Here is a 17,655-nt window from a genome sequence, read left to right as displayed (position 1 = left end):
AATTGAGGCTCTTATGAGGTCAAAAGGGGAGATAGGGGTGCAACTCAATATTAGGAAGGTGTTCTTAATATTTGGTACATTCAGTGTATAATATAGTAATATCTCCTGCTCCTGGGCTTGTGGAGGATGAGATCATTCTGTCTGGCCGTTATCTCTAGAGATCATCCTGTCTGGCCGTTATCTCTAGAGATAATTCTGTCTGCCCGTTATCTCTAGAGATCATTCTGTCTGGGTGTAATCTCTAGAGGGTCCCAGTCTCAACATCAGTTTAATCTTTAGAGGGTCCCACAATCTCAACATCAGTTTAATCTCTAGAGGGTCCCAATCTCAACATCAGTTTAATCTCTAGAGGGTCCCAGTCTCAACATCAGTTTAATCTCTAGAGGGTCCCAGTCTCAACATCAGTTTAATCTCTAGAGGGTCCCAGTCTCAACATCAGTTTCATCTCTAGAGGGTCCCAGTCTCAACATCAGTTTAATCTCTAGAGGGCCCCACATAGAGTACAAATATATTATGATATTACAATATATAGTATACATAGAGTACGTTATGTGGGAGGTGAGGTGCATTATGGGGGATGGGAGGTGAGCACAGGAGGTTGGTGGTACCTTACTTGGGGAGGATGGGTTCGTGGTACTGGCTGGAACGGAATCATTGGAATGGTATCAAACACATGGTTAATGCTATGAGCTGTCCATTATGCATTATGAGGTGTGGGGAGTCATAGAGAACGATAGAGACCTCCAGTGGCCAAAGGGCCATATTAGCATGGACAGCGCCGTTGATGGATTCCATCCACCATTTTAATGTAGTCAACTGGGTGGGACTTCCAACTCTATTGGCCGATCCCTCCCGATTAACCTATTGGAGCCATGTTTAACTGGGTCATCAAGATTGATCAGCCAATCGTTTAAGAAGAGAATGTACTACTTCAAAATGCCCATGCTGTGTCAGATGATATAATGTCACAGATACTAAATTTAGTCCTCTATCGCTCTCTATGTGTGGAGCTGACATCTCGTGAGTCTGTCCAGTTCAGGTTTTTCAACAGGAAGCGATGTAACAGTTGCCATGTGGTCGCTAGGGGAATTCTTGCTGCACCATTTTCTTCCTCCAAAAACAGGAACGCCGTTTCCCACGAGGCCACAGGGCTGGGAGAGGGCGTGTGAGGGAGTCCCTTCTGTAGAGGGTTGTGGGTGTTGTAGTCTAGCCCACATTGATTCCCAGCCCCACCTGCAGACAGATACGCTACGGTAAGTACACACCACCACCACCACCGCCATAACCAAAACAACAACACCATCCCCCACCTGCAGTTTGTCACCACGGTGATTAACGAAGGCTCCCATCAGCAGTGTAGCAGGGAGAGGAGACAGACTCTTCTCCAGTACTCCTCCAATTATACACCTACTGTTAACCATGCCTACACACACACACACACACACACACACACACACACACACACACACACACACACACACACACACACACACACACACACACACACACACACACACACACACACACACACACAGGCTGCAGTCAACATTTGTCATCAGGAATACATATTTGCCAGTGGAGGCTGCTGAGGGGAGGACAGCTTATAATACTGTCTGGAACAAAGCGAATGGAATGGCATCAAGTATTTGATACCTTTCTGCTCATTACAACGAGACCGTCCTCCCCACCAACCTCCTGTGATATTTACATAATAACCCCACCACCCCTCCACACCCCACCGTACCTCTGAACACCATGTTAGCCTCTGGTAGTTCCATCTGGTACCCGAAGGAGGCCGTCGTTTCCTGGGTCCTGGTACTGGCCTCAAACTCTACCCCACCTGGATCTATATACACGCACGCACGCACGCACGCACGCACACACACACACACACACACACCCAGTTGTTGGACGGTATTGAAAACATCCCCACCTAGTGGTAGTCTGGTTGTAATGGTCTGGTCTGGTGTAGTGGGGTCTGGTCTGGTATAATGGGGTCTGGTGTAGTCTGGTGTAGTGGGGTCTGGTCTGGTGTAGTGGGGTCTGGTCTGGTGTAGTGGGGTCTGGTCTGGTGTAGTGGGGTCTGGTCTGGTGTAGTGGGGTCTGGTGTAGTGGGGTCTGGTCTGGTGTAGTGGGGTCTGGTGTAGTGGGTCTGGTGTAGTGGGGTCTGGTGTAGTGGGGTCTGGTCTGGTGTAGTGGGGTCTGGTGTAGTGGGGTCTGGTGTAGTGGGGTCTGGTCTGGTGTAGTGGGGTCTGGTCTGGTGTAGTGGGGTCTGGTGTAGTGGGGTCTGGTGTAGTGGGGTCTGGTCTGGTGTAGTGGGGTCTGGTCTGGTGTAGTGGGGTCTGGTCTGGTGTAGTGGGGTCTGGTGTAGTGGGGTCTGGTCTGGTGTAGTGGGGTCTGGTCTGGTGTAGTGGGGTCTGGTCTGGTGTAGTGGGGTCTGGTGTAGGGGGTCTGGTCTGGTATAATGGGGTCTGGTCTGGTGTCTGGTGTAGTGGGGTCTGGTGTAGTGGGGTCTGGTGTAGTGGGGTCTGGTCTGGTGTAGTGGGGTCTGGTCTGGTGTAGTGGGGTCTGGTGTAGTGGGGTCTGGTCTGGTGTAGTGGGGTCTGGTCTGGTGTAGTGTGGTGTAGTGGGGTCTGGTCTGGTCTGGTATAATGGGGTCTGGTCTGGTGTAGTGGGGTCTGGTGTAGTGGGGTCTGGTCTGGTGTAGTGGGGTCTGGTGTAGTGGGGTCTGGTCTGGTGTAGTGGGGTCTGGTCTGGTGTAGTGTGGTAGTGGGGTCTGGTCTGGTCTGGTATAATGGGGTCTGGTCTGGTGTAGTGGGTCTGGTGTAGTGGGGTCTGGTCTGGTGTAGTGGGGTCTGGTCTGGTGTAGTGTGGTGTAGGGGGTCTGGTCTGGTGTAGTGGGGTCTGGTGTAGTGGGGTCTGGTCTGGTGTAGTGGGGTCTGGTCTGGTGTAGTGTCTGGTCTGGTGTAGTGGGGTCTGGTGTAGTGGGGTCTGGTCTGGTATAATGGGGTCTGGTCTGGTGTAGTGGGGTCTGGTGTAGTGGGGTCTGGTGGTGTGGGGTCTGGTGTAGTGGGGTCTGGTCTGGTGTAGTGGGGTCTGGTCTGGTGTAGTGGGGTCTGGTGTAGTGGGGTCTGGTCTGGTGTAGTGGGGTCTGGTCTGGTGTAGTGTGGTGTAGTGGGGTCTGGTCTGGTCTGGTATAATGGGGTCTGGTCTGGTGTAGTGGGGTCTGGTGTAGTGGGGTCTGGTCTGGTGTAGTGGGGTCTGGTGTAGTGGGGTCTGGTCTGGTGTAGTGGGGTCTGGTCTGGTGTAGTGTGGTGGTCTGGTGTAGTGGGGTCTGGTCTGGTGTAGTGGGGTCTGGTCTGGTGTAGTGTGGTGTAGTGGGGTCTGGTCTGGTCTGGTATAATGGGGTCTGGTCTGGTATAATGGGGTCTGGTCTGGTGTAGTGGGGTCTGGTCTGGTGTAGTGGGGTCTGGTATGGTGTAGTGGGGTCTGGTCTGGTGTAGTGGGGTCTGGTCTGGTGTAGTGTGGTGTAGTGGGGTCTGGTGTAGTGGGGTCTGGTCTGGTGTAGTGGGGTCTGGTCTGTTGTAGTGTGGTGTAGTGGGGTCTGGTCTGGTCTGGTATAATGGGGTCTGGTCTGGTGTAGTGGGGTCTGGTGTAGTGGGGTCTGGTCTGGTGTAGTGGGGTCTGGTGTAGTGGGGTCTGGTCTGGTGTAGTGGGGTCTGGTCTGGTATAATGGGGTCTGGTCTGGTGTAGTGTTGTTTGGTGTAGTGTGGTGGTGTGTGGTCTGGTGTAGTGTAGTGTTGTTTGGTGTAGTGTGGTGGTGTGGTCTGGTGGAGTGTAGTGTTGTCTGGTGTAGTGTGGTGGTGTGGTCTGGTAGTGTAGTGTTGTTTGGTGTAGTGTGGTGGTGTGTGGTCTGGTGGTGTAGTGTTGTCTGGTGGTGTGGTGTGTCTGGTGGAGTGTAGTGTTGTTTGGTGTAGTGTGGTGGTGTGTGGTCTGGTGGATGTGTGTTGTCTGGTGTAGTGTGGTGGTGTGTGGTCTGGTGGAGTGTAGTGTTGTTTGGTCTGGTGTAGTGGGTCTGGTGTAGTGGGGTGGTGTGTGGTCTGGTGGAGTCTGGTGGTGTAGTGTTGTCTGGTGTAGTGTGGTGGTGTGTGGTCTGGTGGAGTGTAGTGTTGTTTGGTCTGGTGGGGTCTGGTGTAGTGGGGTGGTGTGTGGTCTGGTGGAGTGTAGTGTTGTTTGGTGTAGTGTGGTGGTGTGTGGTCTGGTGGAGTGTAGTGTTGTTTGGTCTGGTGTAGTGGGGTCTGGTCTGGTGTAGTGGGGTCTGGTGTAGTGGGGTCTGGTGTAGTGGGTCTGGTCTGGTGTAGTGGGGTCTGGTCTGGTGTAGTGGGGTCTGGTCTGTGTTGGGGTCTGGTGTAGTGGGGTCTGGTGTAGTGGGGGTCTGGTATAATGGGGTCTGGTCTGGTGTAGTGGGGTCTGGTCTGGTGTAGTGGGGTCTGGTGTAGTGGGGTCTGGTGTAGTGGGGTCTGGTCTGGTGTAGTGGGGTCTGGTGTAGTGGGGTCTGGTGTAGTGGGGTCTGGTCTGGTGTAGTGGGGTCTGGTCTGGTGTAGTGGGGTCTGGTGTAGTGGGGTCTGGTCTGGTGTAGTGTGGTGTAGTGGGGTCTGGTCTGGTCTGGTATAATGGGGTCTGGTCTGGTGTAGTGGGGTCTGGTGTAGTGGGGTCTGGTCTGGTGTAGTGGGGTCTGGTGTAGTGGGGTCTGGTCTGGTGTAGTGGGGTCTGGTCTGGTGTAGTGTGGTGTAGTGGGGTCTGGTCTGGTCTGGTATAATGGGGTCTGGTCTGGTGTAGTCTGGTGGTGGGGTCTGGTCTGGTGTGTGGGGTCTGGTGTAGTGGGGGTCTGGTCTGGTGTAGTGGGGTCTGGTCTGGTGTAGTGGGGTCTGGTCTGGTGTAGTGGGGTCTGGTGTCTGGTCTGGTATAATGGGGTCTGGTCTGGTGTAGTGGGGTCTGGTGTAGTGGGGTCTGGTCTGGTGTAGTGGGGTCTGGTGTAGTGGGGTCTGGTCTGGTGTAGTGGGGTCTGGTGTAGTGGGGTCTGGTCTGGTGTAGTGGGGTCTGGTCTGGTGTAGTGTGGTGTAGTGGGGTCTGGTCTGGTATAATGGGGTCTGGTCTGGTGTAGTGGGGTCTGGTCTGGTGTAGTGGGGTCTGGTATGGTGTAGTGGGGTCTGGTCTGGTATAATGGGGTCTGGTCTGGTGTAGTGGGGTCTGGTCTGGGGTCTGGTGTCTGGTCTGGTGTAGTGGGGTCAGGTCTGGTGTAGTGGGGTCTGGGGGGGTCTGGTCTGGTGTAGTGGGGTCTGGTCTGGTGTAGTGTGGTGTAGTGGGGTCTGGTCTGGTCTGGTATAATGGGGTCTGGTCTGGTCTGGGGGTCTGGTGTAGTGGGGTCTGGTCTGGTGTAGTGGGGTCTGGTGTGGGGTCTGGTCTGGTGTAGTGGGGTCTGGTGTAGTGGGGTCTGGTCTGGTGTAGTGGGGTCTGGTCTGGTGTAGTGGGGTCTGGTCTGGTATAATGGGGTCTGGTCTGGTGTAGTGGGGTCTGGTCTGGTGGAGTGTAGTGTTGTTTGGTGTAGTGTGGTGGTGTGTGGTCTGGTGGAGTGTCTGGTCTGGTGTAGTGGGTGGTGTGGTCTGGTGGAGTGTAGTGTTGTCTGGTGTAGTGTGGTGGTGTGGGTCTGGTGGAGTGTAGTGTTGTTTGGTGTAGTGTGGTGGTGTGTGGTCTGGTGAGTGTAGTGTTGTTGGTGTAGTGTGGTGGTGTGGGTCTGGTGGAGTGTAGTGTTGTCTGGTGTAGTGTGGTGGTGTGTGGTCTGGTGGAGTGTAGTGTTGTTTGGTCTGGTGTAGTGGGTGTGTAGTGGGGTGGTGTGTGGTCTGGTGGAGTGTAGTGTTGTCTGGTGTCTGGTGGAGTGTAGTGTTGTTTGGTCTGGTGTAGTGGGGTGTTGTTTGGTCTGGTGGAGTGTGGTGTTGTTTGGTCTGGTGTCGTGGGGTCTGGTGTGGTCTGGTGGTAGTGTTGTTTGGTGTAGTGGGGTGTTGTGTGGTCTGGTGTAGTGGGGTGTTGTTGGTCTGTGTAGTGTTTGGTCTGGTGTAGTGGGGTGGTGTCTGGTGTAGTGGGGTCTGGTCTGGTGTGTAGTGTGTAGGGTCTGGTGTAGTGGGGTCTGGTCTGGTGTAGTGTGGTGTTGTTTGGTCTGGTGTAGTGGGGTGTTGTTTGGTCTGGTGTAGTGGGGTGTTGTTTGGTCTGGTGTAGTGTGGTGGGTCTGGTGTCTGGTCTGGTGTAGTGGGGTCTGGTCTGGTGTAGTGGGGTCTGGTGTGGTGTGGGGTGGTGTTTGGTCTGGTGTAGTGGGGTCTGGTGGAGTGTAGTGTTGTTTGGTGTAGTGGGTGGTCTGGTGTAGTGTTGGGTCTGGTCTGGTGTAGTGGGGTCTGGTCTGGTGTAGTGGGGTCTGGTGTAGTGGGGTCTGGTCTGGTGTAGTGGGGTCTGGTGTAGTGGGGTCTGGTGTGGGGTCTGGTGTAGTGGGTGTTGTTTGGTCTGGTGTAGTGGGGTCTGGTCTGGTGGAGTGTAGTGTTGTTTGGTGTAGTGGGGTCTGGTGGGTGTAGTGTTGTTTGGTCTGGTGTAGTGGGGTCTGGTCTGGTGTAGTGGGGTCTGGTCTGGTGTAGTGGGGTCTGGTCTGGTGTAGTGGGGTCTGGTCTGGTGTAGTGGGGTCTGGTAGTGGGGTCTGGTGGGGTCTGGTGTAGTGGGGTCTGGTCTGGTATAATGGGTCTGGTCTGGTGTAGTGGGGTCTGGTCTGGTGTAGTGGGGTCTGGTGTCTGGTGTAGTGGGGTCTGGTCTGGTGTAGTGGGGTCTGGTGTAGTGGGGTCTGGTGTAGTGGGGTCTGGTCTGGTGTAGTGGGGTCTGGTCTGGTGTAGTGGGGTCTGGTGTAGTGGGGTCTGGTCTGGTGTAGTGGGTGTAGTGGTCTGGTCTGGTCTGGTATAATGGGGTCTGGTCTGGTGTAGTGGGGTCTGGTGTAGTGGGGTCTGGTCTGGTGTAGTGGGGTCTGGTGTAGTGGGGTCTGGTCTGGTGTAGGGGGTCTGGTCTGGTGTAGTGTGGTGTAGTCTGGTCTGGTATAATGGGGTCTGGTCTGGTGTAGTGGGGTCTGGTCTGGTCTGGTGTAGTGGGGTCTGGTGTAGTCTGGTCTGGTGTAGTGGGGTCTGGTCTGGTGTAGTGGGGTCTGGTCTGGTGTAGTGGGGTCTGGTGTAGTGGGGTCTGGTCTGGTATAATGGGGTCTGGTCTGGTGTAGTGGGGTCTGGTGTAGTGGGGTCTGGTCTGGTGTAGTGGGTCTGGTCTGGTCTGGTGTAGTGGGGTCTGGTCTGGTGTAGTGTGGTGTAGTGGGTCTGGTCTGGTATAATGGGGTCTGGTCTGGTGTAGTGGGGTCTGGTCTGGTGTAGTGGGGTCTGGTCTGGTGTAGTGGGGTCTGGTCTGGTATAATGGGGTCTGGTCTGGTGTAGTGGGGTCTGGTGTAGTGGGGTCTGGTGTAGTGGTCTGGTGTAGTCAGGTCTGGTGTAGTGGGGTCTGGTGTAGTGGGGTCTGGTCTGGTGTAGTGGGTCTGGTCTGTTGTGTGGTGTAGTGGGGTCTGGTCTGGTCTGGTATAATGGGGTCTGGTCTGGTGTAGTGGGGTCTGGTGTAGTGGGGTCTGGTCTGGTGTAGTGGGGTCTGGTGTAGTGGGGTCTGGTCTGGTGTAGTGGGGTCTGGTGTAGTGGGGTCTGGTCTGGTGTAGTGGGGTCTGGTCTGGTGTGTGGGGTCTGGTCTGGTATAATGGGGTCTGGTCTGGTGTAGTGGGGTCTGGTCTGGTGGAGTGTAGTGTTGTTTGGTGTAGTGTGGTGGTGTGTGGTCTGGTGGAGTGTAGTGTTGTCTGGTGTAGTGTGGTGGTGTGTGGTCTGGTGGAGTGTAGTGTTGTCTGGTGTAGTGTGGTGGTGTGTGGTCTGGTGTAGTGTAGTGTTGTTTGGTGTAGTGTGGTGGTGTGTGGTCTGGTGGAGTGTAGTGTTGTCTGGTGTAGTGTGGTGGTGTGTGGTCTGGTGGAGTGTAGTGTTGTTTGGTGTAGTGTGGTGGTGTGTGGTCTGGTGAGTGTAGTGTTGTTTGGTGTAGTGTGGTGGTGTGTGGTCTGGTGGAGTGTAGTGTTGTCTGGTGTAGTGTGGTGGTGTGTGGTCTGGTGGAGTGTAGTGTTGTTTGGTCTGGTGTAGTGGGGTCTGGTGTAGTGGGGTGGTGTGTGGTCTGGTGGAGTGTAGTGTTGTTTGGTGTAGTGTGGTGGTGTGTGGTCTGGTGGAGTGTAGTGTTGTTTGGTCTGGTGTAGTGGGGTGTTGTTTGGTCTGGTGGAGTGTGGTGTTGTTTGGTCTGGTGTCGTGGGGTCTGGTGTAGTGTGGTCTGGTGGAGTGTAGTGTTGTTTGGTGTAGTGGGGTGTTGTGTGGTCTGGTGTAGTGTGGTGTTGTTTGGTCTGGTGTAGTGTGGTGTTGTTTGGTCTGGTGTAGTGGGGTCTGGTGTAGTGTGGTCTGGTGGAGTGTAGTGTTGTTTGGTGTAGTGTGGTGGTGTGTGGTCTGGTGGAGTGTAGTGTTGTTTGGTGTAGTGGGGTGGTGTTTGGTCTGGTGGAGTGTAGTGTTGTCTGGTGTAGTGGGGTCTGGTGTAGTGTAGTGTTGTCTGGTGTAGTGGGGTCTGGTGTAGTGGTGTTGTCTGGTGTAGTGGGGTGTTGTTTGGTCTGGTGTAGTGTGGTGTTGTTTGGTCTGGTGTAGTGGGGTGTTGTTTGGTCTGGTGTAGTGTGGTGGGGTCTGGTGTAGTGGGGTCTGGTCTGGTGTAGTGGGGTCTGGTGTAGTGGGGTGTTGTTTGGTCTGGTGTAGTGGGGTGGTGTTTGGTCTGGTGTAGTGGGGTGGTGTTTGGTCTGGTGTAGTGTGGTGTTGTTTGGTCTGGTGGAGTGTAGTGTTGTTTGGTGTAGTGGGGTGGTGTTTGGTCTGGTGGAGTGTAGTGTTGTCTGGTGTAGTGGGGTCTGGTCTGGTGTAGTGGGGTCTGGTCTGGTGTAGTGGGGTCTGGTGTAGTGGGGTCTGGTCTGGTGTAGTGGGGTCTGGTGTAGTGGGGTCTGGTGTAGTGGGGTCTGGTGTAGTGTAGTGTTGTTTGGTCTGGTGTAGTGGGGTGTTGTTTGGTCTGGTGTAGTGGGGTGTTGTTTGGTCTGGTGTAGTGGGGTGTTGTTTGGTCTGGTGTAGTGGGGTGTTGTTTGGTCTGGTGTAGTGGGGTGTTGTTTGGTCTGGTGTAGTGGGGTGTTGTTTGGTCTGGTGTAGTGGGGTGTTGTTTGGTCTGGTGTAGTGGGGTCTGGTTTGGTGTGTTGAGTGTTTCTAGTGTGTGTGTGTGTATTGTGTTTGTCAATGTGTACCTGTTTGTTAGCTCTATGGTAGTAGCTGGCGTGAGCTCCTCCTTTCCCAGCATTCAGTGTCGCCACCCAATTAGGACCTACGTAGAATCACAAAGAATCTACTAGATCAGACCGTCTGATGTAGAATAACACAGCATCTACTAGATCAGACCGTCTGACGTAGAATAACACAGCATCTACTAGATCAGACGGTCTGACGTAGAATAACACAGCATAAACTAGATCATACCGTCTGACGTAGAATAACACAGCATAAACTAGATCATACCGTCTGACGTAGAATAACACAGCATAAACTAGATCATACCGTCTGATGTAGAATAACACAGCATCTACTAGATCAGACCGTCTGACGTAGAATAACACAGCATCTACTAGATCAGACGGTCTGACGTAGAATAACACAGCATAAACTAGATCATACCGTCTGACGTAGAATAACACAGCATAAACTAGATCATACCGTCTGACGTAGAATAACACAGCATAAACTAGATCATACCGTCTGATGTAGAATAACACAGCATCTACTAGATCAGACCGTCTGACGTAGAATAACACAGCATCTACTAGATCAGACGGTCTGACGTAGAATAACACAGCATAAACTAGATCATACCGTCTGACGTAGAATAACACAGCATAAACTAGATCATACCGTCTGACGTAGAATAACACAGCATCTACTAGATCAGACCGTCTGACGTAGAATAACACAGCATCTACTAGATCAGACGGTCTGACGTAGAATAACACAGCATAAACTAGATCATACCGTCTGACGTAGAATAACACAGCATAAACTAGATCATACCGTCTGACGTAGAATAACACAGCATCTACTAGATCAGACCGTCTGATGTAGAATAACACAGCATCTACTAGATCATACTGTCTGACGTAGAATCCCAGAGAATATATTAGATTAGACATTCTGACGTAGAATCACAGAGAATATACTGTGTGTATATATAATGTGTGTATATATAATGTGTGTATATACAGTACCAGTCAAAAGTTCGGACACACCTACTTTATTTTGTACTATTTTCTACATTGTAGAATAATAGTGAAGACATCAAACTATGAAATAACACATATGGAATCATGTTGCAACCAAAAAGTGTTAAACAAATCAAAATATATTTTATATTTCAGATTCTTCAAAATAGCCACCATTTGCCTTGACGACAGCCTTGCACACTCTTGGCATTCCCTCACCAGCTTCACCTGGAATACTTTTCCAACAGTTTGAAGGAGTTCCCACATATGCTGAGCACTAGTTGGCTGCTTTTCCCTCACTCTGCGGTCCAACTCATCCCAAACCATCTCAATTGGGTTGAGGATGGGTGATTGTGGAGGCCATGTCATCTGATGCAGCACTCCATCACTCTCCTTCTTGGTCAAATAGCCCTTACACAGCCTGGAGGTGTGTTGGGTCATTGTCCTGTTGAAAAACAAATGATAGTCCCACTAAGCGCAAACCAGATGGGATGGGGTATCACTGCAGAATGCTGTGGTAACCATACTGCTTAAGTGTGCCTTGAATTCTAAATAAATCACTAACAGTGTCACCAGCAAAGCACCCCCAGACCATCAAACCTCCTCTTCCATGCTTCACGGTGGGAACCACACATGCGGAGATCATATGTTCACCTACTCTCGTCTCACAAAGACATAGTGGTTGGAACCAAACATCTCAAACTTGGACTCATCAGACCAAAGGACAGATTTCCACCAGTCTAATATTTATTATTTTATTAGGATCCCCATTAGCTAACACCGTAACGCTAGCTGATCTTCCTGGGGTCCAACACCAATTAACAAGACATTACAAACAACCACAATCAAGAATTCACAAACATTCAACAAGTAGACAATACTGATACTGATTAAAATACCTGACAGGAAACATTTAACATTCAGTTGATACTTTCTATTTCCTGTCCAGTCATATGGTCTATCACATTAGATGTTCTGTCTACTTCCTGTCCAGTCATATGGTCTATCACATTAGATGTTCTGTCTACTTCCTGTCCAGTCATATGGTCTATCACATTAGATGTTCTGTCTACTTCCTGTACAGTCATATGGTCTATCACATTAGATGTTCTGTCTATTTCCTGTCCAGTCATATGCTCTATCACATTAATGTTCATTCTATTTCCTGTCCAGTCATATGGTCTATCACATCAGATGTTCTGTCTATTTCCTGTCCAGTCATATGGTCTATTGCATTAGATGTTCTGTCTATTTCCTGTCTAGTCATATGGTCTATCACATTAAATGTTCTGTCTATTTCCTGTCCAGTCACATGGTCTATCTCATTAGATGTTCTTTCTATTTCCTGTCCAGTCACATGGTCTATCACATTAGATGTTCTGTCTATTTCCTGTCCAGTCATATGGTCTATCACATTAGATGTTCTGTCTATTTCCTTTCTTTAATTTTTTTCTTGAAGGTGGATTTACTTTTTGCCTGAGAGATATGGATTGGTAAAGAGGTCCATTCAGCTGAGAGATATGGATTGGTAAAGAGATCCATTCAGCTATGGCTCTGTATAAAACTGTAGATTCAAGGTGATTTGTCCTTGGCTTGGGTTGTCTTCAGCTGCCATGAATTTGCCTGTCTGGTTTGGTGGTTATGCGGTGTTGCTAGTATGTACTAACTGACCTGAAAAAATACTGTGTGTTTTTTATTTGAAATATAACATTCCTAAAGAAAATCAGAAGACTGGATAGACATTTGTTTTTAACGTGAAGCCATGAGAGATTCTGATGCATTTGGATAATATTCATATGGTTAGAACAATGGAGAGTTAATCTGGTAGCCCTGTTTAGAACAATGAAGAGTTAATCTGGTAGCCCTGTTTAGAACAATGAAGAGTTAATCTGGTAGCCCTGTTTAGAACAATGGAGAGTTAATCTGGTAGCCCTGTTTAGAACAATGAAGAGTTAATCTGGTAGCCCTGTTTAGAACAATGGAGAGTTAATCTGGTAGCCCTGTTTAGAACAATGAAGAGCTAATCTGGTAGCCCTGTTTAGAACAATGAAGAGTTAATCTGGTAGCCCTGTTTAGAACAATGAAGAGCTAATCTGGTAGCCCTGTTTAGAACAATGAAGAGCTAATCTGGTAGCCCTGTTTAGAACAATGAAGAGTTAATAATGCTCTAAGTGTGGTAGGACCAGGGATTGACCATATAACCAGACAGTACTCTAAGTGTGACAGGACCAGGGATTGACCATATAACCAGACAGTACTCTAAGTGTTATAGGACCAGGGATTGACCATATAACCAGACAGTACTCTAAGTGTTATAGGACCAGGGATTGACCATATAACTGGACAGTACTCTAAGTGTTATAGGACCAGGGATTGACCATATAACTGGACAGCACTCTAAGTGTTATAGGACCAGGGATTGACCATATAACCAGACAGTACTCTAAGTGTTATAGGACCAGGGATTGACCATATAACCAGACAGTACTCTAAGTGTGATAGGACCAGGGATTGACCATATAACCAGACAGTATTCTAAGTGTTATAGGACCAGGGATTGACCATATAACTGGACAGTACTCTAAGTGTGATAGGACCAGGGATTGACCATATAACTGGACAGTACTCTAAGTGTTATAGGACCAGGGATTGACCATATAACCAGACAGTACTCTAAGTGTTATAGGACCAGGGATTGACCATATAACTGGACAGTACTCTAAGTGTTATAGGACCAGGGATTGACCATATAACCAGACAGTACTCTAAGTGTTATAGGACCAGGGATTGACCATATAACCAGACAGTACTCTAAGTGTGATAGGACCAGGGATTGACCATATAACCAGACAGTATTCTAAGTGTTATAGGACCAGGGATTGATCATATAACTGGACAGTACTCTAAGTGTGATAGGACCAGGGACAGTACTCTAAGTGTGATAGGACCAGGGATTGAATGCAGATGTTCTATCCTTAGGTAGTGGAATAACCTTTGACTCTATCCAGGCTTCTGGGCACACCCCGTACATCAAGTACTTATTAAACATATGAGAGATTGGGGCTGATATTTGGTTAGCTGTCACTCTAAGCAATTTGGTGTCTAGATGATCTGTACCAGGCGCCTTGTCATCTGAAAGAGACAACAGCGTCCTTTCTACCTCTTCCCTTTCTACTTGATGAAATTCAAACAATCTTTTAAGGGGATAATGACATTGAGACATCAGTTGGAATCATAGCATTCCTCAACTTGTCCACTTTGCCTGTAAAATATTAATTAAAGTAGTTTGCGATGTCGTGTGGTTTTGTAATTAATATACCCTCTGATTCAACAAAAGAGGTGGACATGCTTGAATTCCTAACCATAATAGTGTTCAACGTTCTCCACAGCTTTTCCCATCATCCTTCACTTCATCAATGTTGTATTGATAGAATCCCTTCTTCTTTCCTTTGTTTAGTTTGGTCACAAGATGTATTAATTTACAATAACTTTGCTTACCAAAAAGAGTGCCAGATTTATCTGCTACTTTTTATGGCATCATGACATTTCTCAGCTCCTCATCAATCCACGGGGCACCGTTTGACCTCACAGTGCATTTTCTTAAAGGGGCTTATCAGCTATACTCATAAATCACTTCTTAAAGGGGCTTATCAGCTGTACTCATAAATCACTTCTTAAAGGGGCGTGTTTATCAGCTATACTCATAAATCACTTCTTAAAGGGGCTTATCAGCTGTACTCATAAATCACTTCTTAAAGGGGCTTATCAGCTATACTCATAAATAAATTCAGAAACAAACTTAGTGCCATTTCAGGATCATCCTTACTGCACACTTCTAACCATTGCACATTCTTATTCTCATCCACAAACGAGTCCTGATTGAACCCTCTGTAGGACCTGTGGTAGATTACCTTAGGGCCTCTGGTATTGTAGTGTTCCTAGTGAGCGAGTCCTGATTGAACCCTGTATAGGACCTGTGGTAGATTACCTTAGGGCCTCTGGTATTGTAGTGTTCCTAGTGAACGAGTCCTGATTGAACCCTCTATAGGACCTGTGGTAGATTACCTTAGGGCCTCTGGTATTGTAGTGTTCCTAGTGAACGAGTCCTGATTGAACCCTCTGTAGGACCTGTGGTAGATTACCTTAGGGCCTCTGGTATTGTAGTGTTCCTAGTGAGCGAGTCCTGATTGAACCCTCTGTAGGACCTGTGGTAGATTACCTTAGGGCCTCTGGTATTGTAGTGTTCCTAGTGAGTGAGTCCTGATTGAACCCTCTATAGGACCTGTGGTAGATTACCTTAGGGCCTCTGGTATTTTAGTGTTCCTAGTGAACGAGTCCTGATTGAACCCTCTGTAGGACCTGTGGTAGATTACCTTAGGTCCTCTGGTATTGTAGTGTTCCTAGTGAGCGAGTCCTAATTGAACCCTCTGTAGGACCTGTGGTAGATTACCACTGGCTCCATGTCATCTACAAGACCCTGCTAGGTAAAGTCCCCCTCATCTACAAGACCCTGCTAGGTAAAGTCCCCCTTATCTCAGCTCGCTGGTCACCATAGCATCTCCCACCTGTAGCACATGCTCCAGCAGGTATATCTCTCTGGTCACCCCCCAAAACCAATTCTTTCTTTGGCCGCCTCTCCTTCCAGTTCTCTGCTGCCAATGACTGGAACGAACTACAAAAATATCTGAAACTGGAAACACTTATCTCCCTCACTAGCTTTAAGCACCAACTGTCAGAGCAGCTCACAGATTACTGCTCCTGTACATAGCCCACCTATAATTTAGCCCAAACAACTACCTCTTTCCCTACTGTATTTAATTAATTAATTTATTTTGCTCCTTTGCACCCCATTATTTTTAGGCTGTCTAGCTTCATAGCTAGCAGCTAGGCTAGTTGCTTTGCCAATGTATTTCCACCTTGTTTGAGCACGGATCCCTGGACATATATTAGCGTTCCAGCGTTAACGCTAACTGCGTCCCAGGAACCAGATATGAAAAGGAAAACTATTGTAAACTTTTATTAGCTAACTAGGTAGTTTGTTAAAGTAAAACAAACCAAGTCTCTAGTCTTGTACTGTGTGTGTTGATGACGTGCTGACTCTCTCTGACTCAGTGTACTTCTAATGTCCATTGCTCATGTTTCTTGGCCCAAGCAAGTCTCTTCTTCTTATTGGTGTCTTTTAGTAGTGTTTTCTTTGCAGCATTTCACAATGAAGGCCTGATTCTCCTTTGAACAGTTGATGTGTCTGTTACTGGAACTGTTACTGTCTGTTACTCTGAAGCATTTGTTTGGGCTGCAGTCTGAGGCTGGTACCTCTAATGAACTTATCCTCTGCAGCAGAGGAAACTCTGGGTCTTCCATTCCTGTAACTCTGGGTCTTCCATTCCTGTAACTCTGGGTCTTCCATTCCTGTAACTCTGGGTCTTCCATTCCTGTAACTCTGGGTCTTCCATTCCTGTAACTCTGGGTCTTCCATTCCTGTAACTCTGGGTCTTCCTTTCCTGTAACTCTGGGTCTTCCATTCCTGTAACTCTGGGTCTTCCTTTCCTGTAACTCTGGGTCTTCCATTCCTGTAACTCTGGGTCTTCCATTCCTGTAACTCTGGGTCTTCCATTCCTGTAACTCTGGGTCTTCCATTCCTGTAACTCTGGGTCTTCCATTCCTGTAACTCTGGGTCTTCCATTCCTGTAACTCTGGGTCTTCCATTCCTGTAACTCTGGGTCTTCCATTCCTGTAACTCTGGGTCTTCCATTCCTGTAACTCTGGGTCTTCCATTCCTGTAACTCTGGGTCTTCCGTTCCTGTAACTCTGGGTCTTCCATTCCCTGAATCTCTGGGTCTTCCATTCCTGTAACTCTGGGTCTTCCATTCCTGTAACTCTGGGTCTTCCATTCCTGTAACTCTGGGTCTTCGATTCCTGTATCTCTGGGTCTTCCATTCCTGTAACTCTGGGTCTTCCATTCCTGTAACTCTGGGTCTTCCATTTGAAGTTTGAGGTGTTCGGATCACATTCGTGAGATGCAGAGAAAATGAAAAGATGCTGGAGGAGTGCTTAACGCCATCTGTCAAGCATGGTGGAGGCAATGTGATGGTCTGGGGCTGCTTTGGTGGTGGTAAAGTGGGAGATTTGTACGGGGTAAAAGGAAGGCTACCACTCCATTTTGCAACGCCATGCCATACCCTGTGGACGGCGCGTAATTGGAGCCAATTTCCTCCTACAACAGGACAATGACCCAAAGCACAGCTCCAAACTATGCAAGAACTATTTAGGGAAGAAGCAGTCAGCTGGTATTCTGTCTATAATGGAGTGGCCAGTACAGTCACCGGATCTCAACCCTATTGAACTGTTATGGGAGCAGCTTGACCGTATGGTACGTAAGAAGTGCCCATCAAGCCAATCCAACTGGTGGGAGGTTCTTCAGGAAGCATGGGGGTGAAATCTCTTCAGATCACCTCATCAAACTGACAACTAGAACGCCAAAGGTCTGCAAGGCTGTTATTGCTGCAAATGGAGGATTCTTTGACGAAAGCAAAGTTTGAAGGACAATTATTTCAATTAAAAATCATTATTTATAGCCTTGCGTCTTGACTATTTCCTATTAATTTTGCAACTATTTTCATGCATGTTTTCATGGAAAACATGGACATTTGACCTTTTAACCTTTTAACGGCAGTGTATAATAAAGCACGAGGGAGTGTGGTATATGTCCAATATACCACGGCTAAGGGCTGTTCTTATGCACGACGCATCGCGGGGTGCCTGGATACAGCCCTTAGCTGTGGTTTATTGGCAATATACAACAAATCCCGAGGTGCCTTATTGCTATTATAAACTGGTTACCAACGTCATAAATGTTTTTGTCATACCCGTGGTATGCGGTCTGATACACCACGGCTTTCAGCCAATCAGCAGTCAGGGCTCGAACCACCCAGTTTATAACGTGCCTATATATATATATTATATAATGTGTGTCTATATATATATATATTATATAATGTGTATATATATATAATACCTGAGTACTGTCCAGCCAGGGTGAGAATGCCTCCCTCTTCATGTCTTCCTCTGTGGTAGACCAGCTCTCCTCCCAACACCAACCCTGAACACACACTCTGGAGGAAGTGGGCAACCAGGATCACTACACACACAGACACACACACACATTATCATATATATTATGAGACACACATTATCATATATATTATAATGAGACACACACATTATCATAGAAATACACT

General features: G+C 48.5%; 1 protein-coding gene across 1 annotated transcript in view; it reads right to left on the bottom strand.

Moving 5' to 3' along the window:
* Positions 1-40: 40 nt before the first annotated feature.
* si:dkey-71l1.1 (uncharacterized protein LOC569883 homolog) overlaps positions 41-17,655 on the bottom strand; it is a 33,208-nt gene continuing 15,593 nt past the window's right edge. Inside the window, exons 7-11 of the mRNA XM_052517405.1 lie at positions 17,433-17,555; positions 9,408-9,492; positions 1,745-1,839; positions 1,311-1,423; positions 41-1,233 (exon numbers count right to left, since the gene is read on the bottom strand). Of these exons, the coding sequence (XP_052373365.1) occupies positions 1,207-1,233; positions 1,311-1,423; positions 1,745-1,839; positions 9,408-9,492; positions 17,433-17,555 (443 nt within the window). The 3' untranslated portion in view covers positions 41-1,206. The remainder of the gene's footprint in view (positions 1,234-1,310; positions 1,424-1,744; positions 1,840-9,407; positions 9,493-17,432; positions 17,556-17,655) is intronic.

The sequence above is a fragment of the Oncorhynchus keta genome, unplaced genomic scaffold (genome assembly GCF_023373465.1).
Source record: "Oncorhynchus keta strain PuntledgeMale-10-30-2019 unplaced genomic scaffold, Oket_V2 Un_scaffold_7763_pilon_pilon, whole genome shotgun sequence".
Classification (NCBI taxonomy): Eukaryota; Metazoa; Chordata; class Actinopteri; order Salmoniformes; family Salmonidae; genus Oncorhynchus; species Oncorhynchus keta.
Note: the sequence above shows the minus strand (reverse complement) of the source record. Positions and strands in the feature narration are given on the sequence as shown.